General features: G+C 48.4%; 2 protein-coding genes across 2 annotated transcripts in view; both read right to left on the reverse strand.

Moving 5' to 3' along the window:
- Positions 1-8,960, reverse strand: part of LOC135817855 (uncharacterized) — a 36,725-nt gene extending 27,765 nt beyond the window's left edge. Inside the window, exons 1-2 of the mRNA XM_065331130.1 lie at positions 8,513-8,960; positions 1,525-1,575 (exon numbers count right to left, since the gene is read on the reverse strand). Of these exons, the coding sequence (XP_065187202.1) occupies positions 1,525-1,575; positions 8,513-8,602 (141 nt within the window). The 5' untranslated portion in view covers positions 8,603-8,960. The remainder of the gene's footprint in view (positions 1-1,524; positions 1,576-8,512) is intronic.
- A 10,934-nt stretch (positions 8,961-19,894) lies between these two features.
- Positions 19,895-22,106, reverse strand: LOC135817856 (serine/threonine-protein kinase mos-like). Its single transcript, XM_065331132.1, has one exon. The coding sequence runs from the start codon at positions 21,979-21,981 to the stop codon at positions 21,067-21,069; it is 915 nt and encodes a 304-aa protein (XP_065187204.1). The 5' UTR covers positions 21,982-22,106; the 3' UTR covers positions 19,895-21,066.
- Positions 22,107-24,466: the final 2,360 nt, after the last annotated feature.

Here is a 24,466-nt window from a genome sequence, read left to right on the forward strand (position 1 = left end):
CAAGTCAACTTGGTTACCCCCTCCCCCATCCCCTTCTCCATTATTTTGTGTACAGAACAGACAGTTCCAATGCAGGGAGTGCAAACAGCCCTGCTCTCAGTGGGGGAGTCCCGTATTGGAATGGAAAGGGTATCGTCATCATTAAGCTTCACAGCCTGTATCCTCCTGCCGAATATCCAGGTTGACATTGAAGATATTCAACAACAGTACAGTCAAAACCGCTTAGTATGTACAAGGTGTAAGACGTACTATTGTGTAGTATGGAATTTTGCAGTTGACAAATTGGCCCACTTGGTTGCAACGCTCGTGTAGTAACTACTTCGCCTAGGAAGTATTTTTTGGTGTTCCCTTGTCGGTACGTCTTATCAGGTGTTATTATTATTACGCACACACTCATGACCAAGGCCAATCAAGGAGGAGGTGAGGGCGATTATAGCCAGCCATGGCAAAAAAAAGAGAAGAAGTTGACTGTATTAGCAAAAAGCAAGACAATAGTAATGCTTGCTGTGGCCACACAGTGATACGCCGATGGAAGGGCTCTTATTTCCTGGCAGCATTTCCTACATTCTCTCCGATTACTTCAACGTTTTGCTGTCAATTGGTGCATGCACTTCCATACATTATATAACCTGCAGGCGTTATTAATCCAGGTGCATAAAACTATGACACAGGTCTGCTTTGTGCATGGTGCCAGTGATTAAGGACAAATTCTTGACGTGGTGTTTGGGTGTATCTCCGAGTGAAAGTCTGGGTGCTGTGCCTCGAGTTCAAGCTCAGTTAGGCAGTTTGTAATCACTCCGAAAATGGACTACACCCTAGCTATGACTTCCACCGACGCTTCTTTCACATCTCTACCGCACCCTCCCACGGCCCTTTCCAGGTGTGCCTGTGTGTGAATCAGAAATGAATCCGCACTGGCACGATTCACTGCAAAACCTGGTGTTCAAGATGAGAAAGTACCAATTGACAACAACTAGGAGAGCATTTAGGGTAACTGCTAGTACTGTATCAAACTCACACACATCTACTCCAAACGGCTTTCCTCTCTCAGCAGCAGGCATACGGCAAAACCGTTTGAAGACATGCCATCAAATCCAGGGCCATTGTGGTGTCCATTAGCGGAGGTTTGAGCCAACTCAATACAGAATACTGAACCTGGCCAGTCAGGCTTTGAATGGAGATTTGAACCTCCACTGATCTTGGCTAGCCTACCCCCCAGTACTTAGAGATGTGAATTTCACCTTTATTGGTGTTGATAGGGTCACCACTGGGCAGTCTCACCAAACACCCCTGCATGCACAACACGAAGTGGCCCCAAGCTTGGCAAATATGGACATTTTGGCCAAATACAAGGCAAAAGCTGGCACCATGCAAGTTTGTACGAGGCGCAAACCAACCCTTAACACCTCATAAAACCAGGACTTTCACCAACTGCTCGCATCTATCTCATACATAATATCAGCATCAGTTGGTCCATGCAAGTCAACACAAAACAAAGTATCACCTGAAGCATAGCTCCCTTACCCTGGAGGGAAACTCCCCGGAGAAAGAACCGCTTCCAGCTTTCTCCAGACGCTAGATACGGGCAAAAAATAGCAGAGTAGAACAAGAGGAATGAAGTGAGAGTGAGCGTGATATGCCCTGAAACATGGCAAGCTTAGTATGATGCTCCTCAGCAGTACAGATACAGGGGTAGCGAGCGCTGAACCACACCGCAGCTGCCGCAGTGGTTCTCACAAGCAGCGCCTTGCAGCATACATGTATTGCACCTGCACGTGATCATACAATCATCTGATGGACATACTGAGAAGATGGGTGTTGTTCCATGCAACATACATGTAGGTCTGTGGGAAACACCCTAGTAAAATAAATAAAATAATAATACATACATACACAAAGAACTTCTTCTTTGTTGCCAGTACAGGCACCAACACAATCCGCTATATTAGAACAGTATCCAATATGCAAGGCTTTCCCCCAATCAACCTGCTACACGTCACGTAGAGCGTTTACTACGGAAATCTTACTCAACTTTCCAATGAGCCGGGCTCAAAGTCAGTTAGTAGTAATCAAGATCACGGGTTTAGGGTTTAGCACGAATCCGTGACACCGGCGGCCGGAAAGCCAGACGTCCAGGTGTCAGTGACTGCGTGCAGGCATTGCTGCTGCTGTACTACTAGGAATACCAGTACTAAAGCTGTCGCTGCCACAGGTACTGCTGGCCCAGGTGCATGGTGGGGGCAAGCAGGCACAGTGAGGCACACTTTAACAGTAATGCGGTGGTAGCCTGCATGTACAAGACTAATAATTTACAGCTTGACATCTCCTAAGTATTTCTGAGCCCATTGTTTTACTGTTGAAAATGTGCTGGCTCATGTCAAATTCATACGCAGTTTGTTTTGTTTACTTGAACCCTAATGCCTCATGTAGAGATTACTGGGATCGCAGTCCCTCAAAGCTCCTTCTACCAAACCTGGTCCTGGTGACACCTTCAATTTTGGCTTCAGCCATTCACACAGGCAGTTAATCTAATCCCAAACTTCACTTTTGTATCATTTGTTGCAATCTCCTTGTCGCACACACTACAGCTGTACAAAGACTGCATGCAGAACGAGTTTTAGAACTGTGCAGGCATACGTGTACATTGTATTAAAGACACACAGGAATCAGCTTCGACACGTGGGATTACACATGTTTATGCGAGTATGGCTGTTATCCGCTGGAGATACATGGTCTGTATACCTCCTGACATCCCATTAAAATATTTTCCACTGCCATGTCCTTAGCCGGAGATTGGTAAGCATAATACTATACCCCCCCCCCCCCCCCATCAGCACCACCCATTAAAAAAAATGTGCACATACATGGTACAATCTGAAAAACACTGATACACATTATGACAATGATAGATCAACAAGTGGTGGATTCTGGGGAGTTGTAAAATTGACTGACACAAGCACAGTGGACATTCAAGGATGGTATTCAAAGCAGATGGGGGATCACACTTCCATACCGTGTTTAACGTAATGATGCGGATACTGAGATTGTGACAGAATCACTCAGGAACGACGCAGATACATGTACATGCAGTCTATGTGGAATGCACAACTGTGTGCACTGCTAGCTAGCAGCACCCCTGCAGCACAGCAATCTTAGCAGTACATGGAACATTCTAAAATGATTATCACCCCTTACCAAGGAGATAATCACGTATTGAACAATAATGCACCCCAGGACTGCTGCTGCTGCATGTCAGGGCATGCAGTTGTGCATTCCACATGGCCTGCATGCGTGTGTAATTATAGTGATGCTGTATGGCATACAGCATGCGGTGAAGCATGCACTAGTGAGGTATACACAGCCAACACAGCTCACCAGACCCCCTGCATGGCCACACTGTGGCAGCATGCATCCTTGAGCTTGTGCACTTGACCTCACCAACACAGCAGGCGCAGCACTTCTCAGCGATAGGGTTGTTCTAATAATTACAATTGTGCATGATTACGGTCAGAGCCTGTGTGCTTGATCTAATCCAGACTGGACACTAAAAGTACACATCGTAATTATCGGGGAAGTCGACAGGCAAGCATGTTCTCCAGCTACAAGCCCTTGGTCCTTGGAGCACTACAAATTGGTACAAGCACCCCGTCTAGCTTGCAAACAGCACCACGTGGTATAGGGTGAATGCAGGCTTTCCACTTACGAACAACTCACTGTATCCTACAAATTTAGTTCCACAGAACAGCTCCAATTAGCTCACAGTTCCTGGTCATCTCAGCAGTGACTGGTACTACTTATGGGACACAGATCAATGTACATGTACTGTAGCCTTTTGATGACTGCATTAGTTCCGTCTCACAAGCCAAAACGTATTTACACTACTGCCGGCCCTGTACAAAGTGTCCCGTCACACTGCTTCCTGACATATGACATATACAAAGTGTACCATCGAGCTTCTAGTGTGTACCACTTCCTGGCAGATTTAAGAACCCTTGGGGGAAGTCCCGCCGCCGACAAGTCCATATCTGTTGGCCATATCCGCTGGCCGGCCGACCTGTCAGGTTATCCAGTGGTGGCGATAGCTTGGTTGATACTGATCAACATGATGTTCATTACGGCGGTGCTCTTAGTGCCGCTCTTAGTAGGACAGCTGCACTACTACAGTATTGACCAGCCAATGAATGGGCAGACAGCTCAGCTCAGTGAGCATGGTGCTATCTAGATGCACCAGGAGCCCCACTCAAGCACCCGGCCATCCACAGTCACTCAAAAAGTACATGTGCAAACAACAGCAATACAAGAGGCTTTATCAATCTACAGGAGATGTGCTGGCTGCCCAAATGCTCCCAAGCATTGTTTCCAATTCACTTCCACTTTCACCAAACAGGGAACATGCTATCCAGGACAAGTTACCGTATCATTCAAGCTTTCTCAGTTTTGACTTTTGAGCCATTGGCAGCGGTGATTACAAAAGGAACTCTTCTACCGGAGAGGAAAAGACAATAGACCGATGATGGATGATGATGGTCATGATCAGGATGGATGATGATCATGCTGGTCACCGTGACTGGTGATAAGACAAAAACTGGCCCGTGTGTGCACTTCCTCCCTGACTGCCTGGCTGCTCAGTATCAGCCATCGGCCTGCGGAAACCATAAACCGCTCAACTGCTGGCTGCTCGGCAAATTACATGATTGTACAATGTAACTGCTGTGTGCAGTCTTATCTTAACCACACCTGCAAACAATGTACATGTTCATGCACACAATAATTTTCTTGACTAGTTTCACACAATTATTTCTGGAACTACATGTAATTATTGCTGCATTTTCTTCCAAGATCACCACATACAATAGGTGTGATGAGAGATACCAGTACTTCTTGAAGGCCACCGTGGCATTGCACAAGGGTGTTTTAAACTTTCCCATGTGCTCAAGTAGAGATAATACTTCCATTCCTCTTGGGCACCCTGTAAGAAGGAAGACCTTAGGGTCTGTGGGAAATGCCCAAGTAAAATAATAAAATACAATACAACAAAATTAATACAAAAATACTTCCTACCCCCTTGGAAGAGCTGGACATACACATGCATGTACATGCAGGTGTCATGGGGGGGGGGGCATCACCTGCTATAGTGTACTGCACGTTGTAGAGCTTCAGGGCACAGTCTGGCCCACAACCCCAGGGCTGCGGCGCGGCATGCTGGGCTCATGAAAACCTGTACTTGCGGCAGTAGGTGCCACACTGCGCACTGCCACATCTGGCTCAGCAGCGCAGATAGCCAGCCACAGTGCAGACGGGTATGTCTGGTAAAGCTGGCAGGCCTCAGGGTCTCTGCCGCACTGAACATGATACTTGACAGGCAACATTGCCAATGGGTACACAGTGGACATGTACAACCCTACTGACAGTCTTTATTCTAAAAGTACTAGTACCATGATTATATACCTCTACCCTACTGTGTACTGTGTACTGAGGTGAGGAACACTAACAGTAATTTTTTTAAATTTATTAAATTTTAATTTACTATGCTACTTCCTAGTACTGTACAAGCAGAAATATTCGTCTGGAATTTAATTTCGTCTTTTTTGTCCAAGGAGCTTTTGGACTAAATTAAATGCCGGACTAATGTCGATTTGTCCAGCTTTTAAAAGCACTCTTGTGATCCATGGACGAAATTTTCAACGGGACGAACTTCCTTTCTTTGGAGTCGGACGAAATTATTGACCGACGAAATTTTCTGCCTGTACAGTAGTAGTAGTAGTATTTACTTTATTTACCATCGGATGCCTCAACAGTGATATACACAACTCTTAAGAGGGCCGATAACGGGATAAGTGGAAAGGAAAAGAAGAGAATAGAGAAAATCAGTACATTGTACCCTGCTGCATCCTAGTACACTGTATGCTGTACATGTACATGATTGTACAGTCAGTATGATTGTATGCTATGACTTGCTGCACTACACACACTACCTACAAGGCTACATGCACAAGTACACTGGGTAGTGTACATGTACATGACATGTATTTCAACACGGCTATGCCACTATGCATGCACAGCCCTGGCCACAGAAAACCAACCTCAGTAATACATGTGTATTACTAGTGCCGCGGTCTAGTGCACAGAACAGTGTGTGTGTGTAGTGCCAGGGCTGCGTAGCGCCCGGTGCTATTATATTCCAGAGGTTGGATTTCTCTCTCCAGGACCGTAGTTGTTCCAATTCTGGATTATCGCACATACACATACATGTATAAGATCGCCTATAACCAATACACTGTAACATAGTCGAGGCAGCAGATGCATGCTTATGCTTATGTTTGCGATGCTTAGTACACCACTGCTGCCATACACTAATACACTAATACAACACGCACAGTGTAGATCTACCCAGACATCAGCAGCAGTTTGAAATGCATCCACTCCTGCTACACGTACATGACATTGTACATCACTGGAATTCACAGTCAGGTGACAGATTGCTCTCCAAGTCTTGTTCAGGTGCAATCTCAATCACCTGGATATAGGATTTCAAGCTTTTTGCTCATTTCCATCTGATCCAATCAACCATGGCTCATACTGTAATGGGGGCACTTCATTCACCATTCTAAAATGTCACATCCGTGAGGACTCCTTGAGCAGTCCAAGGCAACTCCAAATAGCACTGGTTAAGTGCAGGGTGAGTTTCTGAGACGGTCCCCACTGATCACACACTAGATGACAACATTCCTCTGGACATGTGCGCAAAGTGTGCTTCCATTGTTTTGTGTCTGGATTGTAATCCGCCACACCAGCCCTGAACACATGTACATGTACATGTACATGACATAGACCCATACCATTGCATACTCGTGTCGCTGCTCTGCTGCGGCATTGGCCAAAGGCTTATGAAAACAACCACACCTGAAGATCTCTCCATGAAGGTTCTCCAGCTCTTCTACAAAGTACTATGTCTCCTATCTACGCAGGTGGCCACCCCAGACCAGAAAGGAAGCAAATCTGGAATAGTCATGTACATGTACGTGCAGGTAGCAAGAGTGCTCAATCAACAAAACGCTGAAGCATACTTCAAAGTACAGTCATGTACATGTAGCTCAACCCTCCCCGTCCCATAGATAGAGTGTATGTTGAGGAATGTATACACACGTGCACTGAACTGGCCAGAAAGTAGGCGATACTGTTCCAGGCTGCAATGTTCTAATTGGACGACAAGGAGGTTGGGCGCCGACTTTATTCTTCAAACTACAATGTAATACTACTGTATCAAAATGGCTAGCATTTCCGAGCTATCCATACATTTTCACAAACATATACGTCAAGTACGATGACACACAATTTTGTAATACCTACAATTTGCAGACAGGAACTTTTGCAGGCCTGACTTATGGACTGCACTAGACACACAAAATCCTAACATAACATGCAAATTGTAATACTTCAGTACATGTATGTCTGCCGGATGAATAGCCATTGAATTGTAACAATTCTGTTCTTAGTTCCAGCCTGCACAATTCATATCTTTTCCAGGATCACCAGGACTGTGTGACTCTCTGCAATGTTCTTAGAAGAGTAGACTTGCATGTTCATGTCCAGTGTTGCGTTTTCCCCTACAAAATTGAGTGTCAAGCTAACATACATGTCCATGTACATGTGCACGTAGTATTTACCATACTAATGTACTTAAAATGTTCATGCAACTTAGTTTTAATCCTATTACACGCGTACGGACTTGTCCCGGTACAAGTGCGCTTGTAATACTACTAGCAGTCATTTTGCAGCGGCATTGCCTCAGCCTACTTAGCCCAATATCTCTTGCAAGTTCACACCGTGAAGTGTCTGGCAAGTACGTGAAGTCGGCACAGAAGCAGTCAGTTGAGATTGCCAAACTAACAAAAGCTGCGCCGCACAGGGGACACCAGACTAAAGAAGCTATCAGGAATCAGAGCACAAAATATTAATATTTAATTTGCCGCCCCAAAGTAGCGCCTCAGACCCGCATTGTGTTCCTGCACTTGGACACACTCACGCTCACTTCTAGCGTTGTGTGACTAGAAGCGCCTAGCACTTTTCAAGTATTGACCCCCCCCCCAGGGCCCTATTGAGTTTATTGCATTGGATGCACACTTGTTGGGCTAGACTAGGGTTTGCTGCTGGAACTGGGCAGCTGGCACAGCACTGCAGACTGCATTCCAACAGCAAGTGAACACAGTTGCTGCTCGCTTGCATGGCTCACGAACATCTCTAATCTGCAGGGAGATTCCTGTGGCAGTGTGTTGTGCAATATGCCAGTATGTGCCGAAGTACACGAAGTCTAGTCGTAGTACATTCGTCCAATGGATATGTAGTGTATAGAACTTTTTTTATTCATTCACACAGTCATTATTATTTTTATCTGCAGTGGTCGTGGCTAGGTCAAGAGCCTAGCGTCTAGCGTCTGGACCAAGACTTCGTCTAGTGTCTATCCCAGACAGAACGTGTAGTGTAGATCTACCTGGCCAATATTCGTTCTCACCTTCTCGAGGTCGATGCGCGTTGCTCGTCGTCCGGATGCTGTGCTCAGGCTGGTGGCTAAGTGTAGGTGGTCCTGTCGACTGGCAGCCATACCGTCCCTCGTGGGCAACACCCAGTATTTCTGCACCGCTACCTTGACAAATACGCGCTGTGTAAACAAAGAAATTATCCCTTGCGGACATTATTCATTCAGTCGTCGAAATTCTGGTCCTGGTGATTGCTTGGGAACAATTTTTCATGTGTCCAGGGTGTGCAATTTTACACCGATGTGAAGTCGAATTTTTGTGTGCGGCATGCACGTGAAATTTTTGGATGGGTGTGACATGTCGCGAGATAACACCATCATTCAAACTGCGCGCTTGATCATTGTGCTACGGAGTACGGTCAGTGGTCCCAGAGTCCTGACATGTAATCCACTACCACGGGACGAAAATCCCCAGCATCCATTTTCATCCCTAGCCCTTGCCGGTGTTCACCATGGTTCACAGCGACATCACAATCAACAGTCATGTACTCGTAATCAGAGCCTGTCATTGATTTTCGAACACATCACGCTATTTTCCCCTCAACTTTTGCACAAGAAGCCTTGAAACGTTGATGGATCCAGGTAAGTGTGAGTCGCACCTTTCGCCTTGACTGCTAGTGCTGATGCTAGCTAGACTTTGAAAATGTAACGTTACTTCTCACACACACTGGGCCATCGTGTAGTTTTAGCACAGTCTTATCACAATTTTTTACTACGACGTGTTTGGACAGGCTGGACCGCACCTCACGCGTCTCCAAACGCGCCTGCGAGTGTGTTGCTGTCATGGCGATTCAGATTCCAGGGAAATGCATGCTAGAAGTGGTGCACCCTGTCTGTCCTTGCCAGGTATCTTGTCTAGGGATAGGATGATCTGGCACTCTTATCTACGTGCCAGGTCTCTGGTCTAGGGGTATAGGATGATCTGGCACGCTACTCTGATGGTTTGGGCGCAACATACGTCGAAACAAAAATGGTTGGGCCAGGCAGTAGACCAGGTAGACATGGTAGAGATCAAGGTAGATACCAGGAAGTCGTGTAAACCCGGGTTCATACCACTCCCTGGTAGATATCCTACCTTCTGAAGAGCTGGTGTATCTGCACTTGAAGTACAGTCATGTACACTCAGTCATGCACATGTACATGACTGTACTTCCCCACTGTCGTTGTGTCTTGGGTGTGTCATGAGAAAGAAGTCCCGTGACAAGTAAGGTTGCCAAACGAAGCTCGATCTGTCACCAGGTCACGTTGGCACGTGTGCTGTGCCAAGGTGCACGGAAAGGATGGGTCAAGAAGCAAGCTACAATTATTTGTTCTCTGTGGACGGTACGTCTGTGTGTACCTTCTTTTACCTGAGTGAGTTGTGTGGCTTGCAGGCGGCGGATGTTGGTCAGCTGCTCACTGTACCCTTGTCCATATTATTATCGTAACTGATCTCAACTGTTTGTGTTAGTGCGTTCCACAAGCACATGCCATGGAGTCCACTGACTTGTCTTTGTCGACATGTCCCAGGCCGGAGAATGAAAGCCAAACCATGTTCCCCTTTTCCCTGAAGGTCGCACCTAGCTTCGCTAGAGACCGATGACCTGAAATCCTGGAATGAAACCTCTCACGCACACAAACACACCATGCACACACATACATATACATGTACACACGCACACCATGCACACACGCACACACAAGCAGAATACTGAACTAACAATACCGCAGTGTTGGTCCCATCTGTGTGGAACAGGGTAGGGAAGCCGCTATCAAGACTTAGCTTAGTATCAACTTTCCGGTATCGATTTCACATTGGTAGTGTGTATGTCCCCGTCCCATCACCCCTTAGGACATGTAGAATAAAAAATGTGAGATCTGTGCATGTGAGAATTGTGCATTTACTTTATCTTGTCCGCGGCTTGAAACAAAAATCGACTGCATATCCATGGACACGTACATGTACAGGTAGCTTCCGCACATTTATCCCAATTGTGACAAGCAGTGCAGACAGGGAAAGGATATTTTCAAGGAAGTCCGGAGTGAAATGAGAAGTTTGCGCAGCCGCATGTCGTCGCAGGTCACATCGACGCGAGATTTGCTCACGCAGTTGCAGCAGGAAAGTTGTGAGGAAACCCACGCATCGCCCACCGCCTTGAAGTGAAATTGTACAGCTAATGAACGCGTGAATATTGCATGTACGGTATATGCGCCTCCGCTCCAATAGAGTAATACACTATCTACAATGGCGAGGAGAAACCTGGCATGCTACGTTCATCTACATAATACATGTATACAGGATTGTATAGCATGTAACCTGCAGTATCAACGTACAATGCACACTGAAATTCCAGTCGTCATTTTAATTGTCTAGCCCACGACTATTAGTTTAGCAAGTCGTGAATGGCGACGCCGTGTTAATTGGTCACATTATTACGCCGCGAGTTGCATAGAGTCGTGACAGAGATGTCCTTCCGCCGACCTATCTATTCACGGCGCGAGCAGCTGCAGATCAACAATATTGACATTCTGTGTTTACGTCTTTTAGGCTATGCAAAGGGTTATACTGGGCACAATTGAAGCCAGAAGCGGAGATTGTTGGCAGTTGGCAGACGGATCTCGCGCAGACATTTACACATGGAATGACAGTCGATCCTCTTTTCTGCTGCAGATGTGCTAAAAATGCAGTACGCCAGTGTCTGTATTACTATTGCAGTGTCTTCCGTCACAGGATGAAAACCAGCCTGCATGAACGCTTTGCATTTCACGTATACATACATTGCTCGGGATATGCTTATCAACTTTCTGCCACATTCCTCGGAGTATCCGTGTTAGCACTATTACGTTTGGTTCCCATCAGTCAGTATGATCCGTGTTACGTTTGGTTCCCATCAGTCAGTATGATCCGTGTTACGTTTGGTTGCCATCAGCTCTACATCTACAGCATTTTCCAGCCATATCCCCCAATGGGCCAAATGGAAATATCTCGCACCGGGCTGTGCCCGTGGAGCCTTGATTCCTAACATCTCCCTAACTTAGCGCTCAGAGTCAGAGCAAGCGCACCGTGTTTAGTAGAGGAGGTGTGCATTCCAGCGTCCAGTCGCTGAAGTTAGTCAGTTTGCCTGCTGTTCCGTGTTCTCGCACCATCCCTGACACATGCCATCAGGGGATATTATGGACAGGGGATTTGTACAGGTTAGCACAGAGAACTCTCACCAACAGAAGCCTAGGGCTGTGCAGTGCCGTGAAAACACAATGCTACCGTGGGACGTGTTTAACCATCGATATGCACAGTTTACAGTTATCCGAACGTTTGAAGGCAGGGTGTAGTTGTTGTTTATCTGCTGCGCTTTGTTCGAAAACACCGCATTTAATTAATTGAAACAGCATTTGGACGAGCTGCCCACGCTACCATCATACATCTGACTGGATTACAAAACATCACATCACATCTGCAGGCTGTATGGTGTGTTACATTGCAGGTAACACTGTTCGCCGACAGTAGATACACGGCTGTGTCAGGATGCCGCCCCAACCGCGTACAGACTGTCAGCCGTGCTGGCCGACAAAACTCAAAAGGTAGCCGTTTCGTCGCTTGTCCTTCATGTAAGCTGCGATCATGGCGATCGTTGATGAAGGTGACTGATGTGATCTGAGTCGTCTCCCCGTCACATAGCCACCTTCCATTGAGCGCAACCTTCGCAGGAATCTCGTTCGAGCTACAAAACACCATCCAGCAGTACAGGGGCGCCATGGAATGCAGACAAGGTGCCCAGATGCACGCCGCTTGTACAGTGTAAGCGTACCAGACGAGCGGTAGAAGACTGATAGAATGTCAATGCTACAAAACATTGGTAAGCCATACGGGGCTTTAGACTTCGCACTACGGATGGAGCGAAAAGCCGGACTGAGAATGATGTGTGCTGCATGCCACGTGCAGACAGGCACACGACCAGCACCCACGCACGGCTGAACACGCCGCCCTTCACTGTCCAGTAAGTCAGACAGCTCGTCACAATGACATGTCCGCGTGCCGCGTCTGCCGGGAGATGTCGGCGCCTCTTTTCACAGCCTGCTGCGACTGCTGGCTGCATTTCTGGCTACACGCGTCCTGGTTAATAACACGGGCATACTGTTGTTCCAATCTTAGACAAAGGAAAATCTCCAGTCATGGTGGCGCTGAAAGAAGGCACCCACGCGTGTCCAATGCGCAATGCACATGCACACAGAACTCACCTGTCATTGTGCCAGTATGTCAATCAAACCTTCGGCTTAGCCACTGTACGTTGTTCCGTACTTGTCATAACGCATTGTCCGTGCGTGTATCCACACTGCATCTGCACTGTATCTACATAGAATCTTTATTAGTATCCATTCAACCTAAAGCGTGATCAGGCGTCTGTACAGTGGTAGTGGTAGCAGAAATATGTGAGCGCCACCATCCATACAGTAGGTAAGTGAGTATGATTGTACAGTCATGTAGGTGGCATGGTCATTTACGTCGACTCCGATTCGTGATCTTGCACGTGCGCCTTGTCCATGGAGGTTCGGATGAATGTGAAATTGTGAATGCTGACCGACTGGAGGATAGCTTGGGACGGAATAGTGAGAAGACGGATACACTGTTGTTTTTTTAGGAAACGTCAGTGAACTACGCTACCGTTACCACGCACACGTGCAGGTGGGCTCGGAAGGGACTGCGCCGAAGCCCAGGTACACACCACCTTTAGCATTGTCTGAATGAGCAGCCCTTGTTCTTGCTTTGTCGTGGCATATCATTGCAGACGCGACGCAGAGCGAAACACAACACTTTCACGATCGTCCCTGGAGGAACTACGCTTCGAAGGCGAGTGGGTGGTTGTGAAAGGGACCCTCTGTCGTTCCAACTTCAGTGTAACTTAACTTCCCAACGGCAACGAATCCGTTCAGTAACCGTAATGATTATGAGCCGGTATAGCGCTAGTGTTCGATCATTAGAATGCTTTGTACCCGTCACGAGAACAATCAGCTAGGCGTCAGGGTCTCACAGAGTCACTGCATCACACACACTAACAGTGTCCAATACGAATACGGTGTTTCAATTGCTAATGCTTATTCACTGTGACTCTGACCATCCGTGCGTCACGACAAGCTAGCAACCATCACAAAAATAGCACCCACTACCATTGGGCACTGCCCAGTGTTCACGCGGACCACTAGCACGACTACCAGCAGTGCTGGTAAAAACAAGCTTGAGCTTGGTTACTTGTGGGGGTTGGGACATAATCATTGAAAAATCCATAGTCTGCCTGAAGATGTAAATGTATGACAGCATTCCTCCTGATCTAGTCTGCGATTGCGTGAAAGCATGGAGTAAGAACCAAAGCAACAAGACTAGGCTGTGAGTGTGATTGCTAATACTAGTACCAGCAATTACGCAAGAAGGTGCCGGACGGGAAAGCACCGTCGTACATGTATGCCGTGGACAACGTGGCATTCCAATATGCTTGCGCTGTGCCAGAAACTGACGTAGCTGGTAGGTAAACAACACAGACTGAACGCTGGACAACCCTATTAATAGTATTATTAGTGATGGGATAGCACAGCACGAAGGCATAAGTACCATCCCCTACCATTACATCCTCTAAGTCACCATCATTCGGAGGGAGACCTCATGATTGCCACACTTCGTGCTTAGTAGTAGTCAGCACGTGTCGTGACGTCACCTCTCCGGTAGTGCAGACACACGACACGGCCCATTCTCAAGCACAGTAGGCTTGGGATGTGTCACGTGGTACGGTGCAGTCTGGAGAGTTGGACAAAACGGTGTTGTTGGTAGTGCATGTACACTGTACTAGTACTAGTAGTAGTACATGTGCATGACGAGCGGCACGAGCCCACCGTACCGCACTGCACTGCATGCACTGCACAGGAGTCTGACGTGTCGACAGGCTGAACGTCTGACACCAGTCAGTCTCTGCATGCAGTGCACACCTATCCTGGCCTGGCACAGAGTCTCGATCTTGACACCTGCATGTCCAGCGCATGTCACTACCCCTGCTGTACCGTCATCTGACGTGGTGGTACTCCGTGGCGTGAAACCCAGTGACATGACTGACATTGCCATCATCCACAACACGAGAGTAGTGTCGTGGCGAAGCATGGTCGTTGCAAAGCATGGTCGTGGCACGGTCCACCGGCGCTCCATGGCGGTACGGGTAGCCTGTAAAATCATGCAGTTGAATTGGCATGATACAACTTTGCAAGTGCATCCATAACGAAGTGACATTAGCGTATTGTCATCATGATGGAGTGTGCTGAGTATCACCTGTCCTTGCCTGGCAGCATGCGTGCGACTTGTGACTACACGTATTCGTGTACTAGTAACTGCAAGTGTAAGTGTAAGTCGCTTCCATGTGATGTGCAGTGTAACTATGCACCAATCCATGCCCTCTCTGCTCTCGACTCTGTTGATCTGGGGTGCACTAGTGCAGTAGTGGCGCGTCAGTGATTGGGCATGTTTGCCGATCATGACAGGCGTCTACATTGACGTCGGGACATAAGCGCGTGTCCTGCCGCCATTCACAGCCGTGTTTGTTTTAGCTAGGACGCCAGATCAACCACTGAACGCACTGACAGTCTGTGACAGTCTGTAGTGTACAATGGTGTACAGTAACAGTACGGTTTGCACACTACCGCGGTCACCAGTGGTCACTGCACTTAACTTGGCCACATGCACATGCACTGTCTGTTACCTGAACTGTCACTAGTGTTAGTGTTACTTGGTCGTGCGCTCGCCACTACAGACTACCAGCTGTGACACTGTAGCATTACAAGGTGTCCTATCATAATTGTTTTGCCGTGAACCTCCCGTGAACCTACATGATATGACTGCGGTATTGCAAAAATTTTGCTCGTATTGAACCCAAAATTAATAATAATAAGTGTTCAGGGGCATCACGTGTACACGTGAGTTCGACGACGCTGTGCACAGCTACAGATACAAGTCACGTACATGTATGCACCTCTCTGGCTCTGGACAGTGTTTTACAAATTTTAACCTGTCCAAGCAGTTTGCCGGTAGCCTCATCAATCTAGTGATTCTAGTCGTAATCCCATGATTGTTTGCTCCACCGACAATTACCACGATTATTCCAACTCAACGTCATCCGTGTTTGCAAATTCTACGTTACTTAACAAGTATAATTATTGCTAGTCATTTGCTGATGCCAACACTGCAGTTCTCAGCGATCTCTAAGCAATCTGAACCCCTCACATGACTTGGCGTGTATCATCGAGGCAATTGCTGACTAATATGACAAATAGCTTGTCTTGCAGGCAATTCGCACCGCTGGTAAGGACGTCTGTGCGTCCCCGAGGCATGTGCGCGTGTTGAGAGACCTGCCAAGATCGTCTGGAGAGCATGACCCTTTCGTGCAGCTCGCGTCATTATCATTATTGTTGTGCACCTTTCATTTTGATCTCCATGATTGTACATGTACAATGTAGGTCTAAGGAGCTGTTGGAGTGTGTGTGTGTGTGTGTGTGTGTGGTGTGCGCCTTTGCTTTTACTGTCGTATATCTGATACATGCATGAGATTACACGCACGTTAATACTCACTTCTTCCGTCTTTATCACATTGCTGTCTGAAGGCACATATCGTAAATTCGTAAACAGAGCTTGATTTGCATTTCATGCTATCGTTTTGTTAATGATGCATGATTTTGGTAACGTTCCTGCCGGAATGATTGCCTGCTTACGGAAACTGTCAAACAAATCGTATGCGTCTTCTTCCTCTTCTCGCTGTGCGTCCCAGGTTTGTCAGCGTCGATGTCCACCAAACAGGCGACACCACGCTAAGTTTAGACCAGTATAATGATAATGCGCTCCTGCTACATCGTGCCAGGTCGTTGCAGAGGGGTGTAGTCTGCACCCTGGCCCGGATCAGCAGAGGAGTACAGCGTGGAGTGCAGGGCGGGTGGTTCCAAGTCGAGCCACTTGCCACCCGGAAGAGGCCCTGCTTTCCCAAACAATGCTCGTGCCACAGTTGATAGCACTGGGAACAAAGTACAGGCACTAACGCACTCTTACGGGCTCATTAACCAATGTCAAATCATCACTGATGCTGAATCTCTGTGATCTTGAACAGCCACAGGGACTTCATCGCCTGATCCAAACTGGTGGCCAGATGCAACCGGGACAGATGCTGAACAACATGTTGCAGAGCGTACCTTTTGTCCAGCGTGACCTGGAACGTATGCCGAAAGGCAGGTGCCTGCACGCACTGGTCAGGAGCAGACAGGGAATCAGACGTGATGAGGTGCTAGGGCTCCGCCAGAAGAACAAGCCACACTTGAACTGCTTAGAGATGGTTGCAAACCTGGAGACATGTCGACACGAGAGAGCTGTTCACGAGAAGAGGAGAAGTCATGTAGTAGGCCAGTGTTTGAACACGTCTGGATTGCCAGTACAGCAGTGGTAGCTCCATGCCGTCAGACCTTACTGCAGTGATGATACGACTGACTGCGGATTTCCAAGCACAACACATCACTGCTGCAGTTGAGATGAAGTGGAACCACTTTGCACCTGATAGTCTCCGCCGATCCATCCCCCAAAATGTCGATACCTGGGCCATCCGCCTCACGCTCCGTGGCAAAAACAAACATCCTTCTCCGCCAGGACTAGCATTAGTTCCTGGTTAGCTTACAGCCTACTTACCATGACAGGATTATTGTAGCCAGCATTTAAAACCTTCATCGTGTGCCCTCTAAAAGTGGTGTGCTTTGATAGAACCTTGACATGTACTCACTCCACCAACTCAGCTAGAACAGGTTGCAGGCTGTGACCATATATCAGCTACATGTACATGTAAATAAATAATACAGCATCACAATCACCCAGTGTCCAGACGGCCATGGCACAGAAGTGGGGGCCCGACCTCTCACGGATCGCCCCGCTGCGTCCCAGACCGCCAGAACCGCGCGTCCATTTCCGGGCAGCGCGAGGCCAACCAGGCGATAAACACTGAATACGCTATGTACAGGGGACAACAACTAATCGTCAGTAGCTGGAGCTATAGAGGTACATGAACATGTTTTGCTAGATCGCGGGCAGATGCTCGCCACCATCCTTATCCATCTACCCCTGGTTCGTGCCTTGCGAGCACCAGCTGCACATCCAGCAGAACGTGTTTGTCTTGAGCTGAACGTACACACGCGTACATGTACAACATTAACACTAGTGCGGTGGCAGTAGAAGGGATGAGAAAGCTGGACACCTGACGTAACTGTGGCCAGCATTGTGCATGTGGCGTCCAGACAGGTCACTACAGACGTACAGTAGTACATCGACTACATGTACTAGTAGCAAAATAGAGTACTACATGTACTGGTATTGAGTGGTAACTTACTGACCTGCATGTAAGCTCAACAGGATATAGGCCATGAATTCAGTAGTGATGATCCTGGTTCCTTTGGCGCTGGCTACTGTGTCAGCGTTCAAGTATCTACGTTCGTTCCATTGTGTTGCGGCATCACAAACGCTTCCTGGCCGGAAATTGCCCTCATGCACACCAACGTATACCCGTCCACTGATAGCTTTATGGAGCCAACGGGGTTAGGCAAGGAACTCTCTGTGGGGAAATGGTTATGATTATTGGGCCTAGTTGTACACAATGACAGCAATCAGCTGCATGGGAATTGGTTCAGTAAGGGCCCCTTGTTCTGTGCGCTGAGCTGGAGAGCGCCATTTGTGGAGATAGGATGTAGCCAGCAGCACACGGGAATTGAGTTTATCTTGTGACATGGCATTTAACCACACTGAACTACTACACGAGGCACTGGTCGTCCATGCAGCTGCTGACTGCGACTGATGCTTGTGCTGAACGATTTCCTTGCTGGACATGGTAGCAGAAGGCGAGCTGATGATCCCTACGTGAATGTACCATGTTACTTGCGTATCGATTTTTGTGAACGTGCCGGAGGATGAGCTGCATCGGCTGGTGAGGTTATCGCTGCCGACTGCGTGCTTCTGATGCCGATCATTCAGTTGGCACTATCAGTACCCGTCACACGCACGTGTCACGCTAGAGTAGTGGAGAGGCCTTCGGCAGGATGACATTGGCTAAACGAAAGTCTCAGGTACCTTCTCACGTCACCTGACTACCAAACAGTTAACTGCCTGGTGCTCACAATCTCACACACGCTGAATGCATGGCCTCCAACAATCAAAGAGCCCGATGCATGTTACCTCAGTGTTTGTGTTCTACTCTCTCGACCCGTCTCTTCCCCCGATATCCAATACCCTAACAGACTCCTTCGCAAGTCACGACATGTTTAGTTTCCAGGACAAAGATTCACGTGCCAAGTAGGAGATCAAAATCAAAGGGAAATGAAGGACTGGAGGTTGAGTAGAGATGTCCACGTCGTGCAGAGACTGCACTTGGTCCAGAGAAAATACAAAATTATGGATCAGGTCAACCTTCACCCTAGTACTAGTAGGTCAAAACACGTCTACTCTCACCAACCTGACCTGATGAAGCCGCGTCCATCAATTATTTCCCTTGCATGCAATCTATACATAGCTTCTATTAAAAGTGCTTTTTGGATGGAACAGTGGTACTCTCTGTGACCACTTCCAACATCCATTGATTGATCTTATTGCCTTTATCTTGCACAAGACGAACGTGGCCAATATAAGCAAAAGAGTTATTAAGACTCCTACGCAATCGGACACGTTTCTTCAAGCACTCAAATGTCTTCGTTCTGCTGAATCACTAACCTAAAAGTTAGATTCAAACTCTCAATGATGACGGTGATAACGTCACGTGTCCATGTAGGACAAGGTGGAACTGCACTGCTGCCCTGTCAAGGCAGAGTACAGCTAGTGTTCAAGGATTTCCTCACTGAGTCGAACTCTTGACGCTTTACCGTCCGGCCTCAGTTCTAGTCAATGCTGAACACAGCCTGGGTTTTCCACACAAAGGCCCTGTTACTTATTAGTAGTATTATCGTCAATGGGCATAGTGATGTACCTGTACTGGCTGTAGTGTTGTACATGGGCATGTGCATGTAGCTCGAGGGTAAGTCTTTCGTCGGCTATCTCGCCCCACCATGAAGGACCCGAGGGCTTTTCCTTTAGGATCGAGTCCACACACAATGTAGGAACGCTTTACATCACCAGCTGGTCACCCCAAAGCTGTACTGGTGGATGAGATGAGCTCCAGTCACAGGAACAGCTCGTCTGTTGGCTACAATAATTAATGAGCACGATCAGTCGTGGTCCCCCCCCCCCCCTGTCTACATCTGATAGCGTTCAACGGCTGCCCTACCAGCCAGCTGAGCGACCGGCCGGGTGTAGCAACAGTTTAACGCCACACTCACAATGAACACGTCGGGAAGTTGATGGTACCAAGTAATCTATTACGATTAGTTTGCTGAATTTAATGGGCTGCTTGTGTGTTTCAGATTGAGGAGAGAGAATGGCTTTGGTAGAAGAGTTACTAATGAATGCTGTTCGTAGAGGTGAGAGGGGAGCTTGGGGGAACACAGTCAGGGCGGTTAAGAACAATATAGCAGTATTTAGAGCAGTGAATGGGAAGTGTCCACATGTTGCTGTCAAAGAAACCTGATGTGGGTTGAATGGGGACTCAACCAGGGTATGGCAAGAGTGGAAAATAGGAACGTACAGGGCAGCAAAACAAGGAAGCACTCAGAGTGTTGTGAAGCAACGTGGGCGCAATCATGTCACGCGTACAGGATACTGCTTTCACTCCATGGCTTGGTCAGGCAATATTCTGCCTAAGTGGGGTCATTGAAAAGCAATTATAATTTATTGGAAATGAGCATCAGGCGATGTACATGTATAGTTTCAGTTACGTACGAATGTTTCGGTTTGGAAGCAATGATATAGCGTTATTGTAATGGCAAGGCAAAGAAAAGGATGGTAATTATGAGCCAGATGGACCAGTGTTCCACTGGCGAGTACGAGTTTAGTCATACACACTGCAGTGTGCAGGGTTCAGTGCAGAGGTTCTAGCTCTGCTTGCTCACGTCACGTGCAGCCTGTGCACATTTTCCTTGTCGCGTGAGTCGGGCTGTTCAGGCTCTTCGGCGATCAGGATACCTCCTGCCGTCAGATGTGCGACGGACTGGCATTCCTCGGTTCCTGGTAAGTGTGGACTGTATCTGCCGTCTTTCCGGCCTCTGAGAGAGTCTTCAACTCAGCGTAGCTCTCTCTTGCGTTAGTTCAAGTCGCTGACAAGCTGCACCTTGGGATGACGCTGATAGCTGGTAAACTAGTAATTGCGTGTGGCTGGCACGCTCGGGATAATTCCGTGTCATTCTCCTGGGGAGCTGACGTTTAGCGAACATTGGCGCTGTCACCACGCTGGGCCGCTGTCACGAGTTCCGTGTGTTGCTTACGATGTCGTTTTCAACGTGACCATTCAGTGACTGCCAATGACTGAAAGTCGTCGAGAAGTAAGTTGGCGTTCATGGTTGAACAAAGGGTGGTTGTCTTTCTTTCATTACTGATGGTAGTGAGGATGACGACCACGCGACCAGCATCTAGGCTAGTCATTCACCTCGCTCTCCAGCTCAGTCAGAGTGGACAGTAGCTGCTTAGCGCTGGGTCGGGCTGTGGGATCGACGTTCCAGGCTTGCTTGAACAGCTCGCAGTAACGTTCGTCCACGGTGTTATCGAACTGCTCTGGGAGCTCAGGCCGTAGGTTGTAGGACACCACACCGAACACGATCACCTGATGCTCATCGTCTGCGTACGGACGCTTGCGCGTTAGCAGTTGCCACAAGCAAATGCTCAGGGAGTAGATGTCGCTACGGTCTGTGGCCACCTTTCCTCGCAGCAGCTCCGGTGCACGATAGGCATACGTACCGGTCATCATGGACTTGGTTGGGGTATCAGCTTTGCCAGCTGCCTTGTTCAGCGAGCAGCCGAAGTCGGCCAGTTTGCAACGATCGTCCGAGGACACGATGACATTCAGCAGCTTGACATCCAGGTGAAGAAATCCACGGTTGTGCGCGTAATTGAGACCGCTCGTCATGTCCTTGGCGAACTTCAGCCGACGGGAGGTGTCAATGCACTCGCTTCGATCATTGACCAGTGACTGCAGGTTGCGGTCCCCAGCATACTCCATCACCAACATGGGCAGCAGTGCATCGTCCGACAACTCCTGGTCCACACACAGACCCAGGACGCGCACGATGTTCTCGTGCTGGAGGGTCGCAGCGCGAATCTCGGCGTAGAAGCTGTCGGAGAAGCGATCCTGGTTCTTGTGCTGCTGGTGCGATTGCTTCACAGCAACTTCCAATACTCCTCCATAAACACCATAGTGCACTCGACCGAATCCACCTGATCCCAGTACGGTCAACAGGTCAAGATCCTTACGTTCCAACAGGGGAAGCTCAATCTGCTCGCTGCGCTCCTCCGACTCGCCAGTGGCGATAATGACTGTGTTCTCGTAAACCATTGTGGAAAGTCTTAAAGTCAGTAGTACTGAACGCTGTAGGAATGATGGACACAATGTCAGGTTGTCGCGAGAAATACTCTCGATGTTTGCTAGATCTTGGCCGAACCCAATCTGGGAGTCACCAGCTGTCCACTGGGTTTTATAGTAGCGCGATCGCTGGGCTGCAGCCAGCGCAGGGCTGGGACCGCGCAAGCTGCTAGCTAGCTGTCGGCCTGTCCAGGTAGCTAGCGCGGCACAGCAGTACTGCACTGCACTGGTACATGGTAGACTCTAGACTCGATCTGCCCGGGCCAGGGTAAGTAGCACACGTGTATGACTGAGTGACGGCAGCCAACAGCTAGCCATCACCACACGCACGGCCATCCCAGGCTAGCTGACAGTCTGTGCACGCCGCACACTGTTTACCTGTTCAGCGCAGCGCAAGCAGGATAGGACCCCTGGCCTTGGCCTTGTGTGCGGACGTTGCCCCAAAAAGTGTAGGTAGTTTTTTTGAGCAAAATGCACCTACCATCATTCACGTAGCAGCCATCTCAAGCGAGGTTTGCCACTTTAGGTGCTAACGTTGGAGCTGACTTCGCGCGAAGGAATAGTAACTGTTGTAGGTGCTCATGTCACGCAGTCATCAGAGAAACCTGCTGGTGTAATCAAAATAATTGGCTTCCAACAATCTAAAAAGAATATTGTCAATGGGTTTTGAAGATGAATTTGTGGTATAGAGCTCCCTGGACTATTTTGATCGTGCCATTCTGCAGCACAGCCCACACGCGACTGTACCACTGCACAGCGAAAGTTAGCTCCGCAGATGAGCCTGCACTAATATTGTTAGTTTACAATGGGGGAGAGAGGGAAGGGGGGCTCCAGCCAATATTGCTCTCTCGCTATTGAGTATTGTACGTGCACTCTTTCTTGAGTCGAGATCGGTCAGCCCTACCCATTTGGTGGATAATTCTCTTGTGCTATTAATTTTGGGGATGTACAATGTAGGTTCCAGAAAAGTTTGTTCATCCTCCCGTGTGGCGAACAATATCCATTGTATTGACCCCCAGACGTCATTGCATTGCACACAGACATTGCAGGGGCTGCCGTTGGTTCCACACAACCTTTGTATAGTATTACTGAGTTGCTAGCGTCCTCCTATGTGCGGTTATAGCAAATCATAAGGTGTTTTCATGGTGTGCGTATGACAAAAGTATCCCATAACCACTGCCACCATCAACACACTCACAGCCCTGATCATTTTCGTCTGCTGAAGCCGATCGCCGACTCAGAGTTCAAACGACCCTAAAACTCGGTGAGGCCCTGTCCATGCACACTTGACGTGCATGTCTCGGTGCCCATACTGCAATCATGGTGTTGACACGGAATGATTTGCGCTACATTCGCGTGTTGCCCTGCCGTCTGAGGGTGCTGTTAGTGCGCCCTCTTTGGCACAGTACGGCTCACTGGAGACGGCGAAACACTGCTCGCGCCGAAAAGGCCTTTCAGTTTGCGACATGTACACAATGTAGATAGACAGCGAGACAACAACATCAGTGATTGCTTGTGAGACTCACTCATACTGTCTCTGTGATGGCACAGAGCCGAGTGACTGCTCACAACATACACTGGTAGTGGTAGATCTACAGCCGTACAGGCCATCAAAGTATGTACTTGAAAGTGCCTCGGCGCGGCTGCTTCCCGTCAGGGCCGTCACCCTCCTCCTCTTGGCCAGGGCAGCTTGCACCGACCTGGAACTGTCGACTAGGCTGAAGGCAGTATGCACCACCAGGTTCTACTCGTGTGGCCTCCAGTCACTCGCCGCGCGTCACTGCAGTCTGGCTTGCCCGCATGTATGTGTGGTCACTGCAGATGTGTGCACCCATGATCTAGTTGTGCGATCGGCTGGCTAGGCGGGCCTGAGGCGATGTTCAGCACAGTTTCGACGAACAGTCTGTCCTGCTTTGCGCTAATGACGGATTCGCGTTGCGTTTGGGCATGCTGGGATAGGGTACTTTTGCGACTCGTTATAATAACATGTCTTACAGTATTTTGTCTGGCGCTTTAGTTTAGCAAATATACATGTATGCAGCAATCAGCACATCTCATGTCACGCACAAACACATTTGCGGCGAGGATGTCCGCAGTGGCCGCGTCTGTCGCGCCCAGTCCGGCCCCCAGCCCCATGTTACAAGCTGAGAAATTTTCTGAGCGCCCTTGGAAAGGACTGTCCACTTGTGCAGACATTGGCGGCATGGAATGCTACTCCGCCCGCACACTCCACTGCAGGACGCAACGGTCCTTCCGAATATGACCTTGATTGGCGGCATTTGTTTTTGCATTGGGGGAAAGCGTTCCCCCACAATATTCAATGTTCTGCCTACGATAGATTCTGATCAGACAGACCACGCCATTACTAGTACACTATACTTTGCACGTGTGTTTGCGGAGCAGAATATTCATGTGTTGCACGACTGGAAGAATATACTGATAAAGAAAAGCATAGTTC

The sequence above is a fragment of the Sycon ciliatum genome, chromosome 5 (assembly GCF_964019385.1).
Source record: "Sycon ciliatum chromosome 5, ocSycCili1.1, whole genome shotgun sequence".
Lineage (NCBI taxonomy): Eukaryota > Metazoa > Porifera > Calcarea > Leucosolenida > Sycettidae > Sycon > Sycon ciliatum.

Coding starts and splice junctions, on each gene's coding strand:
- LOC135817856 (XM_065331132.1), bottom strand. CDS start 21,981: ATGGTTTACGAGAACACAGTCATTATCGCCACTGGCGAGTCGGAGGAG.